The following is a 26,466-nucleotide window of genomic DNA, read 5'->3' on the forward strand; positions in this document are numbered from 1 at the left end:
TTACGTAAAACAAAGAAAATGAAACAAGTAATGAATAAACTAAAAGACTCCCATTCAAATGTTGTATTTCTAGAAGAGACTCGGCCCAGTCAGAGGACAACACAAAAATTGGTATGAGATGGCATGGAAGCATTTATGCAGCGTCTTTTACTTGGCAAGTCAGGGGAGTGATGATTCATATAAGGATAGGTTTGGTAGCTACTTGATTGTTCAGGGTTCACTGCTGTCAACAACCCACTGGCGTATAGGAGGATTTGCACATGAAATGAGGAGACAAAAGCTGAGCGTCCGCAACAAAGGTGGGCGGAAATGACAAATGTCCCGGGGTGGATCAGCGAATACATGAGGAAGAAAAGCAGATATAACAGGGAACAGAAGCGAAGGCGACCACGGAGGTGCCTCCATGAGGGGCACAGCGGCCGTGATGCACTCGCTCCATCCGTGCCAATTCTGTCTGCATGTGCGACATACCATTTGCGACCGTGATGTGGCCGTGCGGGGCATGTGTCATATCTGTTTTGCACGCTGTCCCAGTCCGCCGCCAAGCCTCGCCAACCCGTCGGTTGCGGATATCAGCGGATGACAGGGGATATGCAGCATGTTGGTTGTGTATGTCCTGCGTATGTCTTCAGTATGTGTTCAGGCAGTGATGCAGATCTCATCCGCAGCAGTAACCAGCAGCATGTCTGCAGCCAGGATTTTTGAGCGGCTCAAAAATCCTGGCTGCAGACATGCTTGCCTCTGCGGATGATCACGGACGTGTTCGGATGGCGGCCGACTCATACAGGAATGTTACACGGTTATTGCAGTTGTTTGGCGGATGTGGGCCACTTTTGTGCGCATTCCATCCGCAAATCCTCCTAAACGCCAGTGGGACAGGGCCCTAATGTAGATGAGACAGAATTCTATACAAATTTATTTCTCATGCTTGCATCCTTCCCAGGAGAATATACAGTTGCAGGGGACTGGAACTGTACATTAGATCCACTTAGAGACAGGCAGTGGTGGGCACAGCTAAACAAAAAGTTTGCTTTGATAACTGTTAATCAGCTAACTGAAAAGTTAACTTTTTATAACGCTAAACCGATAAACCACAAAAAAAATTTGCGGAAGATACAGCTAACTGCTAACTTTTAGTACTGTCGGCTACTGAATAATCCAGTTTTGAGTTTAAGCACTGCCGAGGCTTCTGAGTAAAATCGAAAGCGATCACGAGCCAGAGCTTCTATCTTCTGTAGTAGACAGCTGTGAGCTCATTCCTCCCCCAGCAGAAGAGAGAGGAGCGGGCTGGCTGCTGTTGCCCTAAAGGAGAAGAGAAAAACATTTACTTTCATTAAAAAGCATTTACTTTACAGCCGTCTAACTATTGCAAAGCATGCAACAGGTAAGTACTAAAATGTATGATTTTGACTGTTGAGTTTTATTCACTATGCTAGCAAAAAGTTAGCGGACTGAAAGTTAGCTGAGATAAATTTAGCGGAAGCTAAGTGGTCCGCTGATGGTTTTCAAAATTAGCTGAAAAGCTAATCTGTTAACAAAAACATTAGCTTCGGTCTACGGGAACTGACCACACTCACAGCAAAAGTAGAGTGACTTTTCACCACTTTATTAAAGAGTTAACTAGATATCTGGAGATACCAGGAAAACATAGTAATAGGTGCGGTAATAAGAGACCAATAAGTTTATTAAATGGAGACCTCAAACTTTATCCAAAGTATTAGCAAGAAGGTTACAGGATACACTGCCTGGTGTAATACTACATAGGAATCAAATGAGTTCACCAGGGGTTTAATAATGTTAGGAGAGTCCTCAACATGATAGGGTCACATCAGATGACCCTCCTGTCTTTACAGTCTGAAAAGGACTTTGACAGGGTGGAGTGGCCCTATCTTTTGAATGTTCTGGAAAGATTTGGATATAAAAATAACTTTATATGATGGATTCAATTATTGTATAGTAACCCTACTGCTAAAATTTTAAGGAATAAGAACTTATTAGACCAAATTTCAGTTGAAAGAGGGTGTCGTCAAGGATGTCCCTTGTCATCGCTTTTATTCACCTTAGGGTCATTCCATATGAATTCACCAAAGGTCCCAGTTTCATGTTTTAGAATTGCCTGGTTTTGATATATATTTGTAGCCAGTGTTGAGAGAGAAGAGAATGGTCTTGGCGGCAGCTCAATATCCTTGTTTTGTTTAGATTCTATGGAGGTTTTAAAAAGGGGGCGTGGCCGTGTTAACCCTCTGTGTTCCGTTTGTGACCATGTTTACTTGGCCATAAATCAAAAACTAGAAAAGATATTAACTTGATATTTTCAGAATTTGTTTATTCTGTCTTAAAGTTTATGTAAAATGTACAGTTGAAGAAATTAACCCCCTGGGGGGCCACACCATTAATGACCAAAAAATAGAATTTGAAAAAAAAAAAGAATTCCGAAAGTGTGGTGACTTTGATGTGCATTTAACCATATTTACCTTGTCATGTAAAAAATGCTGTTTGGCATGTTGGTAGTACTAATGTTAGGTTTCCTTGAGATGCAAAGAACAACACCACAATGTCCTCAGATTTTGCCCAAAATTAACCCGTTGTCCGGCTATTTTTACCAAATATGTTCCTTTGGCGCCCCCTTTTGGACATGTGGGCATTTTTTGATTTTTGTTTTGTTGGTCTCAAATGAAAGGTCTTATTGGAACTTCAAATTAAACCTGGAACCAACATCTAACAAGAGGACTGATGGGAAAACAAGTGCCCTCTTTATTGGTAATCTTCAGTTTTCAGCTTAATCAAAATGTACATGAAAATGTACAGGAAATATATGACAGTCTATACGATAGCCATTCTGAAATCCATCCAACATCCATGCACATACATTGCTACATTATAAACAATGTCTATCACTGAATAAACAAAGCACAGTAACTAACATGTAGCTAGCTGTACATAAGCTATGCACATGCATGGACTAACTTAAGTTCATGCAAAGGTGGTTATTAATCATATGAATGGAATTTTTCCTTAATGTTGACTTCAGACTCACCTTGCATAGGTTTGCTTGTGACAGGGATCATTGTTTTTAAGTAAATCAAGAACACCAACAACACACGCACACAGAGGCCACTTGGCTATTATAATATAGATAAAATGCTGAGATTTAAATAAATCACCTTTGTGTACTGTGTTTTCTGTGTGCTGGTTTCTTGGTGAAAGTCACAAGCCAGATTTTCTTGTTTGTGCGATTGCTTTGGAATGGAGAGGTCTTGGGTCACCTAACGTACAGGTAAGGTGTATCAGGTTAAGATCTCGCTCAAGTATGAAAATGGAGGACCTTGAAGGTCTTGCTAATAGCACAGGAATTCTACCATCCAATAATTTCACTGCCAAGGACGCTGTGAAGAACCACTGGGAGTGCTTTTATTTATTAATAATTGAAGGATTATAAAAGAGATGTCTCAGCATTTTTTTTAACCTGATGCCTAATTTTACATTTGGTGTTCAGCCTCTTACTCAGGACTGAAGATTTCCTCAGTCCAATATTTAGTTTGCCCCTCATCTGTTGTGAGCCAAACAGCTGTGTGGAGGGCGTGTAAGGGACAAACGGAAAAGGCTGCAGTAAAATTCTTCTGGCCACTGAGTAAACTAAAATATTAAATGTGTCGGAAAACATGAAGTTTAGATCATGTAGTCACTTAGGACTGCAGTGTAATTATGTAATGGTGCAGCTGTGTACTGAGCCACTTGTTTTTTTGTTTGTTGTTTGTTTGTTTGTTTGTTCCAGGTCAGCTGAAGGCTACAATGTCCACCTGATGGAGCAGGCAGGACAAGCATGCAGAACCTGGCCAGACAGTGCAGTGATCCCACCGCGGTGCAGGACATTGTCACACACCTTTCAACATCATGGAGGTAAATACATACAGAGTGCTCTTTAGCTTGAATTTTATCTAAACCTTGTGTGCTATAAATGCTATAACATGGGTTCTATTTGGTTCTAGGATCTGAGGGAAAGCTCACTACTGTTGCCCAAAAGATGAGTGTGTTGTCAGGTAAGTCCAGATGAATCTCCTAGTCATTGAGATAGAATTGGTCAAAACCCTGTCCCACTGTTGTTTTTAATTAATTAATCAGATAATTTACTGCTTCTCCCTGTAGGGATTGCTGCCTGCAGCCATCACGTTGTGTCAGGAACATCCAGCCAAACACTCAACTCGGCAGTCACTGTGATGTTCATCCCTTATTTACAGCAGAAGGTATTACTCATTTGATTCTTTTATTATTTTATCCTGGGAGCTGATGCTTCAGAAAGCACAGCTCCCAGGATCAATTGAGTTCACAAACCCCTCCACCACGATAAGGTGTTGATTCAGGGAGAGTGTCCGGGCTTACAGTCAGGGACAGGGTGAGAAGCTTGAATGTCCAGGAGGGACTCTGAGTAGACCCGCTGAGCCAGCTGAGGTGGTTCACACCAGTTACACAGCTTCATGATAAAGTGGTATAGAGGAGGATTTTCTTAAAAAGAAAACCTGAATGTTTAGCTCCAAATTGCCAGAAGGTACCCCTAGATGCAAGCCTAGATTTGATGTGTTTTGTTGAAAGAATATCCTTCTCCGCTCTACTCCACTCTGAAGCTAAGAGTGGTGACACAAAATGCAGAATTTGCACGTGCACAATATCTCCAATCACAGCCACAGAAGCCTGTAACTTCTGGGTTGTCTGGGTGTCTCGGTGGCTTCTTCTCCTCTTCTCCTTCTTGCATAGTCTCTGTTTTTGAGAACTGTCTACTCCAAGCAGATTTATCATAGAGTGCTGTTTGTATTTCTTTGTGAATAAAGTCCAAGACATATTCAGTGGCATCTTTACCACAACGACCACAAAAGACTCCAAGCTGTCATAAATGTTAAAGGGGGCAACACACGGTACTAAGAACAGAGGTATGTAAACTTTTGATCAGGGTCTTTTTGGTAGTTTCTGTTGTTATTATGGTTTAAAAAGAGTAAACACAGTTGGGTGACAATAAATGGCTTCACCCAGTCACTAATTATGAGTGGGGAAAAAAAAGTTTTGTGTTATCATATCAAACTTTTGAGCACAACTGTATATATAAATACACACACGCGCGACGCAAGTACATGGAACTATGCACACAATTTTGAGTTCTTGGTGCTTGTGTCCAGTGTAGCAGTCTCTACTCTGCTGCACTTTGAGTATAACTCCACTGTTCTGTGCTCTGTCCTGGTTCCATTTAGGGTGGAACCCGGACGTTGTTCTTTTTGTGGTGTCATTATTACACCCAGCATTTGGATTTTGCCTGTGTTTTAGTTCACGAGGGAACCTTGGTGCATGCAGTGTCCATCCTATCGCAATGGACCAGTCGTCTCACCGCTGAAGTTCCTGCTGCCCTGCTGGACTGGTTGAAGAAAGCTTTCACCCTGAAGACCTCCACCTCTCTGGTTCGACACGCCTACCTTCAGGCCATGCTGGGGGCATTCAGAGGTGTGTCACACTGGGGCTACTAAACTACAAATACTGAGCAACATTGTTACACCCCAAACTCTATTGAACTATATTATAAAACCGGCACTATGTAATATGTGGTAAAAGCAAGAAACTCTACCTTTCTGAAGATATTTTTTCTCTGCAGCGGGTCTGCAATCAACCTCTTCTGCAGCGTGGCTCTGCTTGAAGCAATGAAGTAGTGCTCTGACCCGCTGCTTCGTTGGTTCTCTGCTTCCCTGCTCTTCAGAAGCAGCAAGTCCGCTTCTTAAACCCCTCTCAAAGGCCGTTTAAAAATGTCAATCATGAGTCACTTTTGTGTGGATTAAAGTCACTAACTGGGACTCATGTCTTGCTGCGAGGAAGAAATGAGAATCGTCCTCCGTTCCATTCGCACAGCTCCAAACGCTGCGTCGCTCTGTGCTGAGTCAAGTTAGAGTCTGGTCAGAATTAATAACTTCAAAGTGAACCACCATTTTAAATCAAATGACACCTCTTTCCAAACGTTGTAATACACACAACAAACTACAACAGACTAAAACATTTTTTTCCTTCCAAAATGGGACGTCCTCTGCTCTTTATGAATTACATTGATCTTGACTTGCAGCGCAGCCGTTTGCAAGAGCTCAGCTCAGAGGTGTGGAGTTACATTTTTGTCAGTGTCTGAAAGAAATGCTTTTGACAAAAACTACAGATTTTTATTTCTGTTTACGTCCAGAGATCAAGGATCCAGTGACCACTTTCATATTTATTTACGTTAAGACTCAGTAAAATGTTGTTGACATAGAAAACCTGTAAAGCCTACTTTTAGTACACAGAAAATTCACAGGAGGTATTGATAAGGGAATCAATAAATGGAATCGATAATTTCATCAGTACCCGTCCGTACACACAAATAACATCACAGGTAAGATGTGGTAGCAAGGAGAAAAACACTGTGAAAACCATTTATTTTTTCTTTTTTGATGTGCTGGGGGTCACAAAATTAAATTATGTTAGGTGGACATTTAAAAAATTTTATTTATAAAAAAAAAATTAATTTTGGGTAATCGTTTAACCAACTTTCTTCAACATAGGGTGGGCTGACAGTTGACCCTGGACATTCCTACATGCGGATACAGTACAATATTATTGAATAATATATTACCAATGTTGTTCTTATTATTGACTTACTATTTGTAATATTTAAGGCTAAAGTAATGCATTTTGAACCATGTTGATTTTGAAACAAAATTGGTTTAGACTGATTTTGTCTGAGCCCACTGAATCAAGTGTGCGCAGTTGAGCTGGCTAAAATGCCACAGCTCTGGAAAACAGGTTTTCCTGACTTTTTTCAAGTGCCTGCTTGGTTGCTAAAATAAGGCTTAAATGGGTCTAATTTTGCCTAAAACCACAGAACATCTGGGAGCACTGCTCCCTGACCCCACAGGGAGTGGTGCACAGCATTTTTGAGATCTTTCCAGAGATGTTCAGTTGGATTCAGGTCTGGGCTCTGGCTAGACCACTTGAAGGACCATCACAGAGTTGTCCTGAAGCCACTCCTTTGATATCTTGGCTGTGTGGTTAGTGTCATTGTCCTGCTGAAAATTGAACTGTCACTATTGAACTCTAAACTGAGCAATCAGGGTTCTTCCCAGATCGCTCAGTTTAGACGGGCTGACAGCTTTAGGTTGAGTCCTGGTGGATCTGAACTTCTTCCATTTATGGACGATGGAAGTCATTGTGTTCATTGGGACCTTCAAAGCAGCAGAAATGTTTTAGTACCCTTCCCAGGATTTGTGCCTCAAGACAATCCTGTCTCGGGGGTCTACAGACAATTCCTTTGACTTCATGCTTGGTTTGTGCTCTGACTGTCAACTGTGGGACCTTATATGTAGACAGGTGTGTGTCTTCTCAGATCATGTCCAATCAACTGAATTTACCCAGGTGGACTCCATTTAAGCTGTAGAAACATTCCAAAGCTGATCAGTGGAAACAGGATGCACCCAAGCTCAATTTTGAGCTTCATGGCAAAGGCGGAGAATATTTATGTACTTGTGATTTCTTAGTTTTTTATTTTTAATAAATTTGCTAAAATAAAAAACAAAACTTTTTTTCGCATTGTCATTATGGGTTTTTGTGTGTAGAATTTTGAGGAAAAAAATGAATTTCATCCATATTGGAATAAGGCTGTAACATAAAATGTGGAAAAAGTGAAGCGCTGTGAATACTTTCTGGATCCATCCATCCATCCATCCATTTTCTTCCGCTTTATCCGGAGTCGGGTCGCGGGGGCAGCAGCTCAAGCAAAGCCGCCCAGCCCTCCCGATCCACACACACCTCCTCCAGCTCCTCCGGGGGAACCCCAAGGCGTTCCCAAGCTAGCCGAGAGATGTAGTCCCTCCAGCGTGTCCTGGGTCTTCCCCGGGGCCGCCTCCCAGTGGGACGTGCCCGGAACACCTCTCCAGCGAGGTGTCGAGGGGGCATCCGGGAAAGATGCCTGAGCCACCTCAACTGACTCCTTTCGACGTGGAGGAGCAGCGGCTCGACTCCGAGCTCCTCCCGAGTGACCGAGCTCCTCACCCTATCTCTAAGGGAGCGCCCAGCCACCCTGCGGAGGAAACTCATCTCGGCCGCTTGTACTCACGATCTCGTTCTTTCGGTCATGAGCCAAATCTCATGACCATAGGTGAGGATCGGAATGTAAATCGAGAGCTTTGTCCCCCTACTCAGCTCTCTCTTCACCACGACGGTCCAATACAGCGACCGCATCACTGCAGATGCTGCACCGATCCGTCTATCGATCTCATGCTCCATCCGTCCCTCACTCGTGAACAAGACCCCGAGATACTTAAACTCCTCCACTTGAGGCAAGGACACTCCACCGACCTGAAGAGGGCAAAGCACCTTTTTCTGGTCGAGAACCATGGCCTCGGATTTGGAGGTGCTGATTTTCATCCCAGACGCTTCACACTCGGCTGGAAACCGCCCCAGTGCACGCTGAAGGTCCTGATTTGACGAAGCCAACAGAACCACATCGTCCGCAAACAGCAGAGACGAGATTCTGTGGTTCCCAAACCAGACCCCCTCTACACCCTGGCTGCGCCTAGAAATTCTGTCCATAAAAATAATGAACAGAACCAGTGACAAAGGGCAGCCCTGGCGGAGGCCAACGTGCACTGGAAACAGGTTTGACTTACTACCGGCAATGCGAACCAAGCTCCTGCTGCGGTCGTACAGGGACCGGATAGCCCTTAGCAAAGGACCCCGGATCCCGTACTCCCGGAGCACTCCCCACAGGGTGCCCCGAGGGACACGGTCGAATGCCTTCTCCAGATCCACAAAACACATGTGGACTGGTTGGGCAAACTCCCATGAACCCTCGAGCACCCGATGGAGCGTGTAGAGCTGGTCCAGTGTGCCACGACCAGGACGAAAACCACACTGCTCCTCCTGAATCTGAGGTTCGACCATCGGTTGAATTCTCCTCTCCAGTACTCTGGAATAGACCTTACCGGGGAGGCTGAGGAGTGTGATCTCCCTATAGTTGGAACACACCCTCCGGTCCCCCTTCTTAAACAGAGGGACCACTACCCCGGTCTGCCAATCCAGAGGCACTGTCCCCGATCGCCACGCGATGTTGCAGAGGTGTGTCAGCCAAGACAGCCCCACAACATCCAGAGACTTAAGGTACTCAGGACGGATTTCATCCACCCCAGGAGCCTTGCCACCAAAGAGCTTTCTAACCACCTCTGTGACTTCGGCCTGGGTAATGGATGAGTCCGCCTCCGAGTCCCCAGTCTCTGCTTCCTCTTCGGAAGACGTGACGATGGGATTGAGGAGATCCTCGAAGTACTCCTTCCACCGCCCGACAACATCCCCAGTCAGGGTCAACATCTCCCCACCCGCACCGTAAACAGTGCTGGTGGAGAGCTGCTTCCGCCTCCTGAGGCGTCGAACGGTTTGCCAGAATCTCTTCGAGGCCGACTGATAGTCCTCCTCCATAGCCTCCCCGACCCGAGTTTTTGCCTCTGCGACCGCATGGGCTGCGGCACGCTTGGCCTGCCGGTACCTGTCAGCTGCCTCTGGGGTCCCACCTACCAACAAAGATAAGTAGGACTCCTTCTTCAGCTTGATGGCATCCCTTACTTCCGGTGTCCACCACCGGGTTCGGGGATTGCCGCCGCGACAGGCACCAGAGACCTTGCGACCACAGCTACGAGCAGCCGCATCGACAATGGAGGTGGAGAACATGGTCCACTCGGACTCCATGTCTCCAACCTCCCCGGGGATCTGGGAGAAGCTCTTCCGGAGGTGGGAGTTGAAGACCTCACTGACAGAGGGTTCCACCAGTCGTTCCCAGCAGACCCTCACGATACGTTTGGGCCCTCCAGGTCTTACCGGCTTCCTACCCTCCCAGCGGATCCAACTCACCACCAGGTGGTGATCAGTCGACAGCTCTGCCCCTCTCTTCACTCGAGTGTCCGAGACACGTGGCCGAAGGTCAGATGATACGACTACAAAGTCGATCATCGACCTCCGGCTCAGGGTGTCCTGGTGCCACGTGCACTTATGGACACCCTTGTGCTCGAACATGGTGTTCGTGATGGACAAACTGTGACTAGCACAGAAGTCCAACAACTGAACACCACTCAGGTTCAGATCGGGGAGGCCGTGCTTCCCAATCACCCCCCTCCAGGGCTCATTGTTGCCGCCCACGTGGGTGTTGAAATCCCCCAGGAGAACAATGGAGTCCCCAGTCGGAGCGCTATCTAGTACCCCTCCCAGGGACTCCAGGAAGGTCGGGTACTCTGCACTGCTGCTCGGCCCGTAGGCCGAGACAACGGTGAGAGACCTGTCCCCAACCTGAAGGCGTAGGGACGCGACCCTCTCGTTCACCGGAGTGAAGTCCAACACTTGGTGACTGAGCTGGGGAGCAGTAAGCAATGCAACCCCAGCTCTCCGCCTCTCCCTATGGGCGACGCCAGAAAAATGAAGCGTCCAACCCCTCTCCAGGAGTTGGGTACCAGAGCCCAAGCTGTGCGTGGAGGTGAACCCGACTACCTCTAGTCGGTATCTCTCAACCTCCCGCAGAAGCTCAGGCTCCTTCCCCCCTAGCGAGGGTAAACATTCCACGTCCCAACAGCCAGGGGCTGTGAGCGTGGACCGGGCCGCCGGGCCACCCGCCCTCGACCGCCACCCAATCCTCTCTGCACCCGATCCCCATGGCCCCCTCTGCAGGTGGTGAACCCGCAGGAGGGCGGGCCCACGTCACTCTTTCGGGCTGAGCCCGGCCGGGCCCCATGGGCTAAGGCCCAACCACCAGGCGCGCGAGCCCCAACCCCAGGCCTGGCTCCAGGGTGGATCCCCGGCTCCGCCATACCGGGCGACGTCACGGTCCTTGATCTTTTACTGGTCATGGAGGTACTTTCTGGATGCACTACATATTTTCTACAGTCACATTTCAGTTACACTTTATGGTTATTCGTCAGGACGTGACATAAACCTCATGATTAAATCATTTTTTAATTTAGTTATTTCACCATTCAGTTTTGTCCTTGTTGACTATCTGATTGTTGTCTGTAGTTTTCTCTGGGCCCCAATCGGACCGGGAGTGACATGTTTAGCTGCATGTTCTCCTTGAATTGCTGGCTGGCTGAGTGGTGTCCAAAAAATGAGGTGGGCTTCATAGATAATTGGCAAAGCTTCTGGGGAAAACCTGGTCTGGTTAGGAGAGACGGCATCCATCCCACTTTGGATGGAGCAGCTCTCATTTCTAGAAATCTGGCCAATTTTATTAAACCCTCCAAACCGTGACTATCCAGGGTTGGGATCAGGAAGCAGAGTTGTAGTCTTACACTCCTCTCTGCAGCTTCTCTCCCCCTGCCATCCCCCCAATACCCCATCCCCGTAGAGACGGTGCCTGCTCCCAGACCACCACCAACCCGTAAAAATCTGTTTAAACATAAAAAATTCAAAAAAAAAAAATAATAAACTAACTAATAATTGATCAACATTGATTTATTCTGCCTTACAGAAACCTGGTTACAGCAGGATGAATATGTTAGTTTAAATGAGTCAACACCCCCGAGTCACACTAACTGTCAGAATGCTCGTAGCACGGGCTGAGGGGGAGGATTAGCAGCAATCTTCCACTCCAGCTTATTAATTAATCAAAAACCCAGACAGAGCTTTAATTCATTTGAAAGCTTGACTCAGTCTTGTCCATCCAAACTGGAAGTCCCAAAAACCACTTTGATTTGTTGTTATCTATCGTCCACCTGGTTGTTACTGTGAGTTTCTCTGTGAATTTTCAGACCTTTTGTCTGACTTAGTGCTTAGCTCAGATAAGATAATTATAGTGGGCGATTTTAACATCCACACAGATGCTGAGAATGACAGCCTCAACACTGCATTTAATCTATTGTTAGACTCGATTGGCTTTGCTCAAAATGTAAATGAGTCCACCCACCACTTTAACCATACTTTAGATCTTGTTCTGACTTATGGTATGGAAATTGAAGACTTAACAGTATTCCCTGAAAACCCCTTCTGTCTGATCATTTCTTAATAACATTTACATTCACTTTAATGGACTACCCAGCAGTGGGGAATAAGTTTCATTACAGTAGAAGTCTTTCGGAAAGCGCTGTAACTAGGTGTAAGGATATGATTCCTTCTTTGTTATGTTCTCCAATGCCATATACCAACACAGTGCAGAGGAGCTACCTAAACTCTGTGAGTGAGATAGATTATCTCGTCAGTAGTTTTACATCCTCATTGAGCACAACTTTGGATGCTGTATCTCCTCTGAAAAAGGAGCCTTAAATCAGAAGTGCCTGACTCCGTGGTATAAACTCACAAACTCGCAGCTTAAAGCAGATAACCCGTAAGTTGGAGAGGAAATGGCGTCTCACTAATTAGAAGATCTTCACTTAGCCTGGAAAAGAGTCTGTTGCTCTATAAAAAAGCCTCCGTAAAGCTAGGACATCTTACTACTCATCACTAATTGAAGAAAATAAGAACAACCCCAGGTTTCTTTTCAGCACTGTAGCCAGGCTGAGAAAGAGTCAGAGCTCTATTGAGCCGAGTATTCCTTTAACTTTAAGTAGTAATGACTTCATGACTTTCTTTGCTAAAAAAATTTTAAGTATTAGAGAAAAAATTACTCATAACCATCCCAAAGACATATCGTTATCTTTGGCTGCTTTCAGTAATGCTGGTATTTGGTTAGACTCTTTCTCTCCGATTGTGCTGTCTGAGTTATTTTCATTAATTACTTCCTCCAAACCATCAACATGTCTATTAGACCCCATTCCTACCAGGCTGCTCAAGGAAGCCCTACCATTAATTAATGCTCCGATCTTAAATATGATCAATCTATCTTTATTAGTTGGCTATGTACCACAGGCTTTTAAGGTGGCAGTAATTAAACCATTACTTAAAAAGCCATCACTTGACCCAGCTATCTTAGCTAATTATAGGCCAATCTCCAACCTTCCTTTTCTCTCAAAAATTCTTGAAAGGGTAGTTGTAAAACAGCTAACTGATCATCTGCAGAGGAATGGTCTATTTGAAGAGTTTCAGTCAGGTTTTAGAATTCATCATAGTACAGAAACATCATTAGTGAAGGTTACAAATGATCTTCTTATGGCCTCAGACAGTGGACTCATCTCTGTGCTTGTTCTGTTAGACCTCAGTGCTGCTTTTGATGCTGTTGACCATAAAATTTTATTACAGAGATTAGAGCATGCATAGGTATTAAGGCACTGCGCTGCGGTGGTTTGAATCATATTTATCTAATAGATTACAATTTGTTCATGTAAATGGGGAATCTTCTTCAGACTAAAGGTTAATTATGGAGTTCCACAAGGTTCTGTGCTAGGACCAATTTTATTCACTTTATACATGCTTCCCTTAGGCAGTATTATTAGACGGCATTGCTTAAATTTTCATTGTTACGCAGATGATACTCAGCTTTATCTATCCATGAAGCCAGAGGACACACACCAATTAGCTAAACTGCAGGATTGTCTTACAGATATAAAGACATGGATGACCTCTAATTTCCTGCTTTTAAACTCAGATAAAACTGAAGTTATTGTACTTGGCCCCACAAATCTTAGAAACATGGTGTCTAACCAGATCTTTACTCTGGATGGCATTACCCTGACCTCTAGTAATACTGTGAGAAATCTTGGAGTCATTTTTGATCAGGATATGTCATTCAATGCGCATATTAAACAAATATGTAGGACTGCTTTTTTGCATTTGCGCAATATCTCTAAAATTAGAAAGGTCTTGTAGCAGAGTGATGCTGAAAAACTAATTCATGCATTTATTTCCTCTAGGCTGGACTATTGTAATTTACTTTTATCAGGTTGTCCTAAAAGTTCCCTGAAAAGCCTTCAGTTAATTCAAAATGCTGCAGCTAGAGTACTGACGGGGACTAGAAGGAGAGAGCATATTTCACCCATATTGGCCTCTCTTCATTGGCTTCCTGTTAATTCTAGAATAGAATTTAAAAGTCTTCTTCTTACTTGTAAGGTTTTGAATAATCAGGTCCCATCTTATCTTAGGGACCTCATAGTACCATATCACCCCAATAGAGCGCTTCGCTCTCAGACTGCAGGCTTACTTGTAGTTCCTAGGGTTTTTAAGAGTAGAATGGGAGGCAGAGCCTTCAGCTTTCAGGCTCCTCTCCTGTGGAACCAGCTCCCAATTCAGATCAGGGAGACAGACACCCTCCCTACTTTTAAGATTAGGCTTAAAACTTTCCTTTTTGCTAAATCTTATAGTTAGGGCTGGATCAGGTGACCTTGAACCATCCCTTAGTTATGCTGCTATAGACTTAGACTGCTGGGGGGTTCCCATGATGCACTGAGTGTTTCTTTCTCTTTTTGCTCTGTATGCACCACTCTGCATTTAATCATTAGTGATTGATCTCTGTTCTCTTCCACAGCATGTCTTTTTCCTGATTCTCTCCCCTCAGCCCCAACCAGTCCCAGCAGAAGACTGCCCCTCCCTGAGCCTGGTTCTGCTGGAGGTTTCTTCCTGTTAAAAGGGAGTTTTTCCTTCCCACTGTCGCCAAGTGCTTGCTCACAGGGGGTCGTTTTGACAGTTGGGGTTTTTCTGTAATTATTGTATGGCTTTTGCCTTACAATATAAAGCGCCTTGGGGCAACTGTTTGTTGTGATTTGGCGCTATATAAATAAAATTGATTGATTGATTGATTGTTTTTAATGTTGTAATCAGGACAGTTGTAGTGATTGTGAATACTTTGCAATAGTGCACAATTGGGGCGGGGCTTGTATCTGTGCAAGTTGAACTTTGACTTCATGGTCATGTTTAATGATTTATTAATTTAATGTTAAAATATGAATGGAAATGGCTTTTTCAAATAATAATTGCTCTTTAAAGAGCCTTTGTTTTATTTAAAAGTGGCACAGCAAGTGTGAGTTTGCAGAGATGACAGGTGAGCTGGACTCTGAGAACATTTAACCTGATGATTAAATGCTCTTCAGCAGCTTCAACCTCTTTGTGGAGTTTTTGGAGACACTGGTAATAAATGTCATTGTAATTTGGCATATAACTAACCCAAATACAACATAATAAACATCAAATAAAACATAAACGTGACCAATTGACCAGACATACTGAGCAGTATCATGAGGATCACCATGCCAGATTTGGTGCTTGTACCACCAAATGCATGGTTTTTTCCACTGTTGTCTTTAGATACCTTCAGACTATAAATGAAGGTGTTCTGTGCTGTCAATGAATTTTTGCAGATTGGACCTTTAATGAGTACAGCTTCCTTCTTGTCGTTTCACTTTTCTTGATTTTTAGGCGACACTTTGGCTCAAGCTTCAGATTTCATAGATTTGCTTCTCCAGGTGGTGGAGAAGGCTGCCACACAAAACTCCCAGCATGCTCTTCTTGCAGAAGGTGTGGCTGCTTCTGCTCTTTTGACTCAACTGTCCCTGCTGGACACACAGACGGGTGAGACTGTCTCATATATGGAGACTGATTAGACAAAAACGCAGGAATCTTACTGTATTTGTTTATTTTTTAACCTGCAGAAACAAAGTTTGCTGGTTTTTGGAACCTGGTCTTGGATGAGAAAAAGCCACTTTTCACGACAGAGAAGTTTCTCTTCCAGGCCAGTGAGGAAAGTAAGATAGTTGTCCACTTGTTCGTGCCGTCCGTGCCTCCTGAGTGGTTTTGATGAAGCAAGCTGTGAAATGACTGTTTCTTTCTGTCTGTTGTATTTTCTAGCTCTTTGCATGGTGCTCCTGTTCTGTGAAAGGCTCTTCATGGACCACGCCCACAGACTGACCACCAGCAAATCACGGTGAGGCTGCCCTTCTCTTAACATGCGCAGACTTTTTTTTTTGTAAAAAGTCAATTTGTGCTGTTCTGACAAAGAAAGCTGAGCCACGGACTGTTCATCTTCTGCTGAGCTCATTAGGGTCCGTGTCCATATAGGGGTTTTTTCTTTGTTTTTGGGACAGCATAGTGGCTTAGTGGTTAGCACTGTTGTCTCACAACAGGAAAGTCATGGGATCGATTCCCACTTGTGGACTTGTGGAGTTTGTGTGTTCTCTCTAGTTAGGTTCTATTTTCACATAAGTAGACTACCCCAGGCATTTTCTGTTAAAAGCAGACAACAGGCTCGTTCTTATGTATTTTGACCTGCTGAGTTTAAAAATTGCTCTTGGCATGCTGTATGTTTACTCTTTCACCTTCTAATTTGCATAAAACAAAATAGCTGCTCATTTTGTCAAATTTCCCACAATTTTACTTGCATTAGAAATAGAAATAAAAGTTTCTTATTTGCAAGCTGTATCTTCTCTCCTTCATCCCTAATATGCATGAAACAACATGGCCGCCTGCTGTTCATACTTTGTAGAAGCTTGTTCTACAAAAGAAATTGATAACAAAACCAGTTTTTCCCAATGCCTCTGCTGCACAATCAGGCCTACAAATGCATGTATTTGTCAATCTTACTTATACTGGCCTGTTGAAAAACGTCTCCTGTGGATTTAAAAATCACAATATCATTATATTCAGTCCTTGATGGCATGTGAATGACTCGTGTATTTTTTTCATCACAAATGCTGAACAACATAATGAGAATACTATGTGAAAACCTATATAACTGGTTCAGTACAGCACAGATAATGTATACAGCTTCAACACCAGAGAGCTACTGCTTTCGACACCAGAAGGCAGGCCTTAGTGGCCAGTGGCCAAGCATATGAGGTCTGTCCATAAAGTATCGTACCTTTTTTATTTTTTTTAAACTATATGGATTTGATTCATATGTTTTCACGTCAGACAAGCTTGAACCCATGTGCGCATGCGTGAGTTTTTCCACGCCTGTCAGTGATGTCATTCGCCTGTGAGCACGCCTTGTGGAAGGAGTGGTCCCGCCCCATTGTCGGATTTTCATTGTCTGGAAATGGCGGAATAATTTGGGGTTTTTTTCCATCAGAATTTTTTCAGAAGCTGTTAGAGACTGTGAAGAGTTTGAAGAGTTTCAGTCAGGTTTTAGAATTCATCATAGTACAGAAACAGCATTAGTGAAGGTTACAAATGATCTTCTTATGGCCTCGGACAGTGGACTCATCTCTGTGCTTGTTCTGTTAGACCTCAGTGCTGCTTTTGATACTGTTGACCATAAAATTTTATTACAGAGATTAGAGCATGCCATAGGTATTAAAGGCACTGCGCTGCGGTGGTTTGAATCATATTTGTCTAATAGATTACAATTTGTCATGTAAAATGGGGAATCTTCCTCACAGACTAAAGTTAATTATGGAGTTCCACAAGGTTCTGTGCTAGGACCAATTTTATTCACTTTATACATGCTTCCCTTAGGCAGTATATTAGACGGTATTGCTTAAAGTTTTCATTGTTACGCAGATGATACCCAGCTTTATCTATCCATGAAGCCAGAGGACCACACACCAATTAGCTAAACTGGCAGGATTGTCTTACACGACATAAAGACATGGATGGACCTCTAATTTCCCTGGGGCTGGGTTTAAAACTCAGGGCAGGTAAAACGAAGTTAGTGGGACGTTGGCCCCCACAAATCTTAGAAACAGGTTGTCCTAACCAAGATCCTTACTCTTGGAGGCAATACCCTGACCTCTAGTAATAGCTGTGAGAAATCTTGGAGTCATTTTGATCAGGAGGATATGGCATTCAAAGCGCATATTAAACAAATATGTAAGGCACTGGTTTTTTGCATGTTACCCAATATCTTCTAAAATCAGAAAGGTACGTGTCTCAGAGTGATGCTGAAAAAAACTAATTCATGGGCATTTATTTCCTCTAGGCTGGACTGTTGTAATTCACATTATTAAGCAGGTTGTCCGTAGAAAGGTTGCCCTAAAAAGCCTTCAGTTAATGCAAAATGCTGCGCTAGAGTTACTGACGGGGACGAGAAGGAGAGAGCATATCTCACCCATATTGGCCTCTCTTCATTGGCTTCCTGTTAATTCTAGAATAGAATTTAAATTCTGCTTCTTACTTATAAGGTTTTGAATAATCAGGTCCCATCTTATCTTAGGGACCTCGTAGTACACATATCACCCCAATAGAGCGCTTCGCTCTCAGACTGCAGGCTTACTTGTAGTTCCTAGGGTTTGTAAGAGTAGAAGGGGAGGCAGAGCCTCAGCTTTCAGGCTCCTCTCCTGTGGAACCAGCTCCCAATTCAGATCAGGGAGACAGACACCCTCTCTACTTTAAGATTAGGCTTAAAAACTTTCCTTTTTGCTAAAGCTTATAGTTAGGGCTGGATCAGGTGACCCTGAACCATCCCTTAGGTTATGCTGCTATAGACGTAGACTGCTGGGGGGTTCCCATGATGCACTGTTTCTTTCTCTTTTTGCTCTGTATGCACCACTGCGGCATTTAATCATTAGTGATCGCTCTCTGCTCCCCTCCACAGCATGTCTTTTTCCTGGTTCTCTCCCTCAGCCCCAACCAGTCCCAGCAGAATGACTGCCCTCCCTGAGCCTGGTTTCTGCTGGAGGTTTCTTCCTGTTAAAAGGGAGTTTTTCTTTCCCACTGTAGCCAAGTGCTTGCTCACAGGGGGTCGTTTTGACCGTTGGGGTTTTACATAATTATTGTATTGTATGGCCTTGCCTTACAATATAAAGCGCCTTGGGGCAACTGTTTGTTGTGATTTGGCGCTATATAAAAAAATTGATTGCATTGATTGATTGACTGGCACCTGTAAAGTATTCGAAAAATTGATCTGGCTTTCGGTGAAAATTTTACAGGCTTCACAGAGAATGAGGTCTGTTAGTACAGCTTTAAGGACCCCTTTAAGGACGCTCAGCGCGCCGCGCTCCGAGCTGCGACGACCCGGCACAAGCCACCGGACCATTTCTGAGCTGATGGCTCTGTGGATACGAGACCGTCGTGTGCTCTTTCTCTGGTTATCACAAGAGCTGGACATCAGTCATTTTCCGGCAGATTTCACTTTTAACAAGAGATCTTGCGTCAAGACCGATTCGCTTTGGAAGCGAGACAAAGGAACACCTCCATTTCGGCGTGTCAGAGGACAAGTTTGGACATGTCCAGCTCTCCACAATTTCACTGATACTTACTGGACTGGTAAGCATTGAAAGCCGATATAGACATGTCCAAACTTGTCTTCTGACACGCCGAAACGGAGGTTTTCCTTTGTCCTTGCTTCCAGAGCGAATCGGTCTGGACGCGCGAAAGCCTCCGCGTGGCTTTCCATGACAAAATCTTCTTGTTAAAGTGAAATCTGCCAGAAATGGCTGATGTCCAGCTCTTGTGATAACCAGAGAAAGAGCACACGACGGTCTCGTATCCACAGAGCCATCAGCTCAGAATGGTCCGGTGGCTTGTGCCGGTGTGTCGTCGCAGCTCGGAGCGCGGCGCGTACTGAGCGTCCTTAAAGGGGTCCTTAAAAGCTGTACTAACAGACCTTATTCTCTGTGAAGCCCGTAAAATTTTCACCGAAAGCCAGCTAAATTTTTCAAATAGTTTCCAGGTGCCAGTCTCTAACATCTTCTGAAAAAATTCTGATGGAAAAAAACCCCCAAATTATTCCGCCATTTCCAGACAATGAAAATCCGACGACGGGGCGGGACCACTCCTTCCACAAGGCGTGCTCAGAGGCGAATGATGTCACCGACAGGCATGGAAAAACTCACGCATGCGCACAATGGTTCAAGCTTGTCTGATGTGAAAACATATGAATCAAATCCATATAGTTTAAAAAAAATAAAATAAAAAGGTACGATACTTTATGGACAGACCTTGTATGGTGCCACAGTGACTCAGCAGCAGCAGCAGCCACAGCATAGACGTGGTCAATCAAACTGCATTGTTCCCTGATATAATTGTGGAGTTCATCCTTTCACACTCATGTTAAGGAGACTCTGAGATACTTTGTTCATCTATATCTGTGCATGTTCATGGTGTAGTGTGTTGGTTTGTGTGGACAAGTTCCAATCTTGTGGTATTGGTTTTGTAGTATAATATATTATACTTAGTAGCATTAGATTAGATTTTTGTTGTCTCTGGTCTGCTGATTCTCTTTATATACACTGTGTTAGGTTGCCAGTGTCCCTTGTCACTAAACTAATCTTGAAAGTGTTAGGCAGCAAGATAATATAGTTGAATCTCTGTGTTCTCTAGCATTTAAGTTTAGTTGCATTCATCACTTCAATTGTGGAGTGACTTCCTCTTGTTAGTACTTTCTCTTGTTGTAGCATGAAATGAGATTCTTCAGTGGATGGTGATGTCTGCATCATTTGTCAGGACTGCACTAAAGAAAATATTGTTCAGGGTAGTGAGAAAGGAAGGGTTACATTGCAGGATAGTGCAAGAGTCCATCACAAGCTCAAAGATATGGAGAACAAACTCACAACTGAGAGGGTATTGAGTTCTGATAAGATGTCTCTAAAATAGCATAGATCCTGTTACAGTTGGTTCACCAACAAAACAAATATTAGGAGACAAGAGAAAAGGTCAATGTCTCAAGAAACCGAGGAACCCATTACAGGTCTCTCCACTGGTCCAGCTGCAAGACTCAGAAGTGCCTCCAGTACTTTCAGATGGGCCCTTTGCATATTCTGCCAGGAGAAGAAGGTTGACAAGACTCTGCACAGTGTTGAGACCTTCAAGATGAATGAAAAGATACTGAAGGCTGCAGAGTTTGATCGTGATCTGCACATTGCTCTTGCTGGTTGTGCTGATCTCTTGAGCAGCAGAAGCAAAATATTAGAACAATTTTACCCACATTTAACCTTTAGAGACATGCATATTTATCCAAGACGTGTTTCATTTCAAACTATCATTCTTTTTTTTTTTTACTTCATTTTGCTCATTTGCTTGCCTTGGCCAAATCAAAGATGACTTCCTTTTTTTTTTTTTTTTTTTTTTTTTTTTACTGGTAACAATACTAAATTAATAAAAACATTTTTTTTTGCTAATTATGGGGTGTTGGAATAGAGATCCAGCTTTCCAACAACAATATTGAAATTCAGCAGGTCAAATTACATAGAAATATAAGTTGTATTTTCTCATCCAAAGCAAATAGCACTATACTTCTGACAAATTTGATGAAGCGGGTGGCCATTTTATTTTATGCAAATTTGGGGTGAAGGAGTAAAGATATAGCTTGCCAACAACAAAAATTAAACTCAGCATGTCAAAATAAATAGAAACAGAAGTTTTATTTTCTCTTCTAATGCAAACACAAGCAGACTTTTGAAAAGCTTCATGAAATGAGCGGCCATTTTGTTTTATGCAAATTAGGGGTGAAGGGGTAAAGCTACATCTTGCCAACAACAATATTTCAATTCAGCAGGTCAAAATACATAGAAAAGGATGTTTAGTTTGCTTTTATAGTACATATACAACCAAAATTGTCGAAATTTTGATGTGATTGGCAGCCATTTTGCTTCATGCAAATTAGGGGGTGAAGGGGTAAAGATAGAGCATGTCAACAGCAATTTTTGAACTCGGCAGGTCAAAATGCTTTGGAATCAGTCTGTCTGTTTTTAGCAGAAAATGCTTTGGGCACTTTATACAAGCTTCTTTTCTGAAAATGAAACCTTACTATCTCCGGGTGCTCTGGCATCCTCCCACATCCAAAGACATGCAGGTTAGGTGGATTGGAAACTTGAAATTATCTGTCGGTGTACATGCTGGTGTAAATGTGTTTGTTTGTCTTGTGGACAGGATGCCAGTTGACGGATCCACGAATCCATGACGCCACTTCACGGACACTTGCCAAATTTGCACCACAGATAGATGTTAGGGCATGGAAGATGCCATCAAATTTTGGCCAGCACACCATTCGACCAGACAGCCATGTCAGGTGACACGCGATTGCTGATGATCACGGCCCAGGCAATCAGATGATGCCACTGTACGCGGGTGCACCGCAGCCACTAGCAGATCATACGCGTACACCAAGGTGATCACAGCTGACCACTGTGTCATCGCTTCTCACAGCATGAGAACACATATTGTGCCATGAAGAACATCACCTCTCAACACTGCACTGTGATGCACATGTGTAGGCAGGCTGTCATAACCAGTGTTGGGCACAGTTCCGTTAATCCGCTAACCGCTAATTTCCAAAGCTAATTTTTTTGTTAGCGGATTTTCTTTTCAGCTAACTTTGAAAACCATCAGCGGATTAATTAGCGTCCGCTAAATTTAGTTCCACTAACTTTCAGTCCGCTAACACTTCTTTGCTGGCATGGTGAGTAAGACCGAATGGTCAAAAACGTTTGTAAACAAACATTAATTCCTGTCTGTTGGGTGTTTTGCAACAGCCAGGCTGATGTAAGGAACTCAGCCCTCCGCCCTCCCCCAGCAAAAGGGGGCAGGCTGGCTGCCAGTGCGGCTGGGAAAAAAAGTCCTTTACTTTCAACGAGTAGCAGCTCAGACAGTGGCAGAAGAGGTAAATCGCAATGTCGTTTTCAATCATGGTCACAACATAACTCTTCACCAAACTAACTACATTCCTTGAACTATAAAAACACAACAAATAACAATGCTCCTAAACCAACATGTACTACAATAATAATAATAAAAAACAAACAAGTCTCGAACTCCCATAATGCATTGCTGCAATGCATTATGATCGACAGTGTGTCTGCTTCAAAAGACAGCCTGTATATGCAAACCTTTACTTTTTTAAGTGAAAAGACACTTATTTATTGACTTAAATTTGGCTCATTAACACCTGCAAATGCACAGAAGGTGATGTACAAATAGTCCTTGATTTGCACACGTGTTTTGTGATCCACAAACACAAATTTCCGATTTGTAACTTGTGTGTTGGTTTTTACAAATGGATGTGTATTTTGTAAATACATAATTTTTTCCATTTGTAAAAGAAAAATAAATAAATAAAATTGCAAAACTGAAAACTCTGTGAAGTGTGGCCCACCATATTGGCCGCTTTTCATACTCCCATCCAGTAGATGGCAGTGTTCTATGCATTTTAAAAACTAAAAACAGCTCACTGGCCCGCTGCGCCTCACGTGACACGCAATCGCAATGTCCACACAGTCTGTTCATCATGTGACAGCTTGACTGACAGACAGTGTGGGCATTTGCCCCACATCCTGGAGCCATGAGCCCATTCATGTGAGTGGTTTGCTGCTCCAGACAGGTGGGAATGTCACTCATCAGTGATGTGATGTCCATATTGACATGATCACACACGCTCACACACACTACAGTTATGCGTTTGTCAGGGGACTGTGATTGACATGTAATCATGTCATGGGTTGGACGCCATTTGAAATCAAGCAGGGAGGGAGCAGACCACGGCCTACAGCCAGTGACTACGTTCCTGCACAGCAGCACAACGCAAAGCTGGGGAACACATATTGTCACATGCTTCAATCAGCCATGTACAAGGCACGGTGGTGCACACGTGTCTGCAAACGATGACTACATGGGTAAAAATATAAACACACATCACCTTTGGAACGCATTCAGCTGCATCTCATTGCACATTGCAGACACCATTAGCCAGGCTGCACCATGTGAAAATATCCATCTGATCATGTAAATGGCCAGCTGGCAAGGCAAATCTCATGTCCACCACGTGAGTTATACCACATTACATGATGTGGTGTCCTTCGGGGCCCCGCGAATGCATGGACCCTCTGTGTGGCTGGTTGATGTGAGCGCATCGATTCATTCATGTCAGTTCATTAATTCCTTGTTTACATCCATGGCCTTGGCTCATGAACATAAAAGAACAGAAGGGCAATAATTCTTGTATTGTCTGCTATTTATAACAGGAATTAAATATTTTAACAGACGAAACAAAATCCATTTGTTTCCTCATTTCCAACACAGACTGTCAGGTCATCAAGCATCAATTACACATCATTACCAGTAACATGATTGTCTTACATTTAAACAGTACATTCATTGTTCCTATCATGGTTTGTGCTCTCTCATTATTTTGCCCTCATACATTTTCTTAGAGTTATGTACATTTAATTGCTTCCGCTGCTGTGTGAGCACAATGTGGTATCACACCTCTCACTGTGGTTGCACTGTGTTCATGCGTGTGCACGGCTGTCCGACTGTCTCTCCCTCCTGACAGCGGCTGGAATTTTTTGAGGATCGCCAATGCTGCCTTTTTCATCTGGTTTTGGCCTCATTCGCCCAACTTCATGTTATGTTTGAATGGGCAATTACCTTAAATACTAAGATGTGATCACAGAAGGGTTTCTATAGGGTTTCTGTGTGTTTGTGTTTGTTTGTTTGTTCATTCAAACAGAGCTCAATTTCAATTTATTTCAATTCATTTTGTTTATACAGTGCCAAATCACAACAAAGCTGCCTCAAGGCGCTTCACAAAAGTAAGGTCCAACTTTACCAACCTTACTTCAAATTGCCAACAAGCCCTTGTTAAAAGCATGTCTGTCTACATCAGAACTTAAGTGCATCATGAAAAGTTCTTTAGTTTGGCTGCAAAATTGCAATGTGAAACAAAACTAACTGGACCAAACATGAACCTTGGTTCCCACCTCGTCAGACTTTCAGGTGTGAAAACGCCCTCAGAGTTACGTGGTCATTTAATATTTATGTTCTGGGGGAAATATTCCTGTAGTGCTGTAATCCAGTGGCTGTCTTGTCCTGGTCATCAGGGAATTCTGTGTTGCACTTTTTTCCATTTCCCTGCTCTGGTGTGTTTGGCCGACCACGTGCTTGTAGACACCAGACTGAAGCAGTCAGGTGTGAATGTTACCAAGAGAAATGAAAACTGTGTAAAGCAGGAGTCCCAGAGGACCAGCTGTGGGCATCTCTGATCTTGTTTATGGTCTTGTCCCACCTTGACGATTAGCCAGCGTATGCTGACATGACAAATTTGGCGAATTCACTGGTTACGTCAAATAAGACTTTTCTTGTCTCCCCTTCTAGAATGTACCACCACTCCATAGTCGCAGCTCTGTTGTCTCGGGTCTGGCATGTGAGGAAACGGGCACAACAGACCATCAGGAAGTTGTTGTCCTCCCTGGGTGGCTCCAGCCTTGCTCGAGGTCTTCTGGAAGAACTCCACGTGATAATCAACAAACACAAAGTACAGACAAATGAGCAGAAAACTGTTACCTCTATTTATAGAGTAATTCTACATAGGTCTATGAAATGTTTCTCTGCTCAGGGCTTCTGAAAGGGTTTTTTCTTTTTATGAGTTTGTCCAGTGAAATATCAATCATTGATCACTAGTATCATTTGAAATAAATAAGAATATGATGTGTGCCCCAGTGAATGTCACTGTTACTGACAGCTGTTGTTGCCATCAGGTTTTACCGCAGGATGTGCTGGTGTCAGAGACAGGAGAGCTCACAGAGCTGGGCCGCACCTGCATTCCCCCTCGTGTCCTGCACGATGCACTTTGTGTGGTTTGCTCTACTGCCAGCCAGTGGGTTGACCCGACTGAAGCTGAAAACCTGGCCATGGAGACCCTGATAGTTGCTCATCATCCGTCCATAGGTAGTCGTTCGTGTAACTGTCCAGAAGACGAGGCTGCTGGGTCACTAATCATGTTTCTTCTCGCTGCTTGGATTATTTTTTATTTTTTTAAAGTTTAATTAATAAAAGTAGTAATACACTGGTGTATTGGCCAGATTAAACTGGGATACAAACCCTTGCTAAGATCGCAGTCAAGTCCTGACGTTTTTTTCAGGCAGCAGTTTTTAAGACTGGGGTCATCACCATACTGAAAACTTGATTGCCAACACCAATACCATTTAAATTATACCAAATATGATACCACGGTAAAAAAAAGCAATAAAATAAAGGTATTGTTTATTTTTTGTACCAATAAAGTAGGTAGTTTATTTATTTTATTATTTATTTATTTGTTTTGTCCACTGTTTGGTGTGAGTGCTGTCCACACTGAATCAGGATTCATTCACATAATTTAATTTCTGTTTATATAATTTGCATTATGGTCAGTCTGTATTAATATTGTTTATAGCAATAGCAGTTAAACCTACTGTAGTCAAATTCAAGTCTTGGTGGCTTCCCTCATGAGTCTTCTTCTGGCATGGCTGAATTTTTGGGAACTGCCTGTGACGTTACGATAACTAAGGTAATGAGGCAGCTAAATGTTACCTGTGACGCTAAAGTTAGCCTGTGTTGGCTGTGTCAAAGAAAGTCATAGTAGCATTCATGCTAAGGTTAAAATGGGTAACAGCTTAGATATGTTGTCAACATAAATTGACATTCACCTTGAATTTTGTGAACAGAACTGGCTGTCTTTTAACTGCTTTGTTAAATTTGTAATGCTGCCTGCATTACAATCACTGTTTCACAAAAACAAGTTTATCGATTCGGTCCCGACGTATTGGTTCTTGTGATGTTCCTGTTTTAGACTGTTAGCAGCTGCTTCTGTGAGGCTGTATAAAGCCTGTTAAACAAAGCAGATGCACACAGGACCAACTGGGTCAGAGTTGTTACTGC

At 43.4% G+C, this 26,466-nt stretch overlaps 1 protein-coding gene across 1 annotated transcript in view; it reads left to right on the forward strand.

The window, feature by feature from the left end:
• Positions 1 to 26,466, forward strand: part of gcn1 (GCN1 activator of EIF2AK4) — a 194,863-nt gene that overhangs the window by 26,344 nt on the left and 142,053 nt on the right. Inside the window, 11 exon segments of the mRNA XM_034169713.1 lie at positions 2,729 to 2,760; positions 3,830 to 3,885; positions 3,973 to 4,040; positions 4,147 to 4,244; position 4,393; positions 5,314 to 5,487; positions 15,316 to 15,468; positions 15,549 to 15,641; positions 15,745 to 15,820; positions 24,922 to 25,081; positions 25,305 to 25,494. Coding sequence (XP_034025604.1) covers positions 2,729 to 2,760; positions 3,830 to 3,885; positions 3,973 to 4,040; positions 4,147 to 4,244; position 4,393; positions 5,314 to 5,487; positions 15,316 to 15,468; positions 15,549 to 15,641; positions 15,745 to 15,820; positions 24,922 to 25,081; positions 25,305 to 25,494 — 1,101 coding nt within the window.

The sequence above is a fragment of the Thalassophryne amazonica genome, chromosome 5 (assembly GCF_902500255.1).
Source record: "Thalassophryne amazonica chromosome 5, fThaAma1.1, whole genome shotgun sequence".
In the NCBI taxonomy this organism is placed as follows: Eukaryota; Metazoa; Chordata; class Actinopteri; order Batrachoidiformes; family Batrachoididae; genus Thalassophryne; species Thalassophryne amazonica.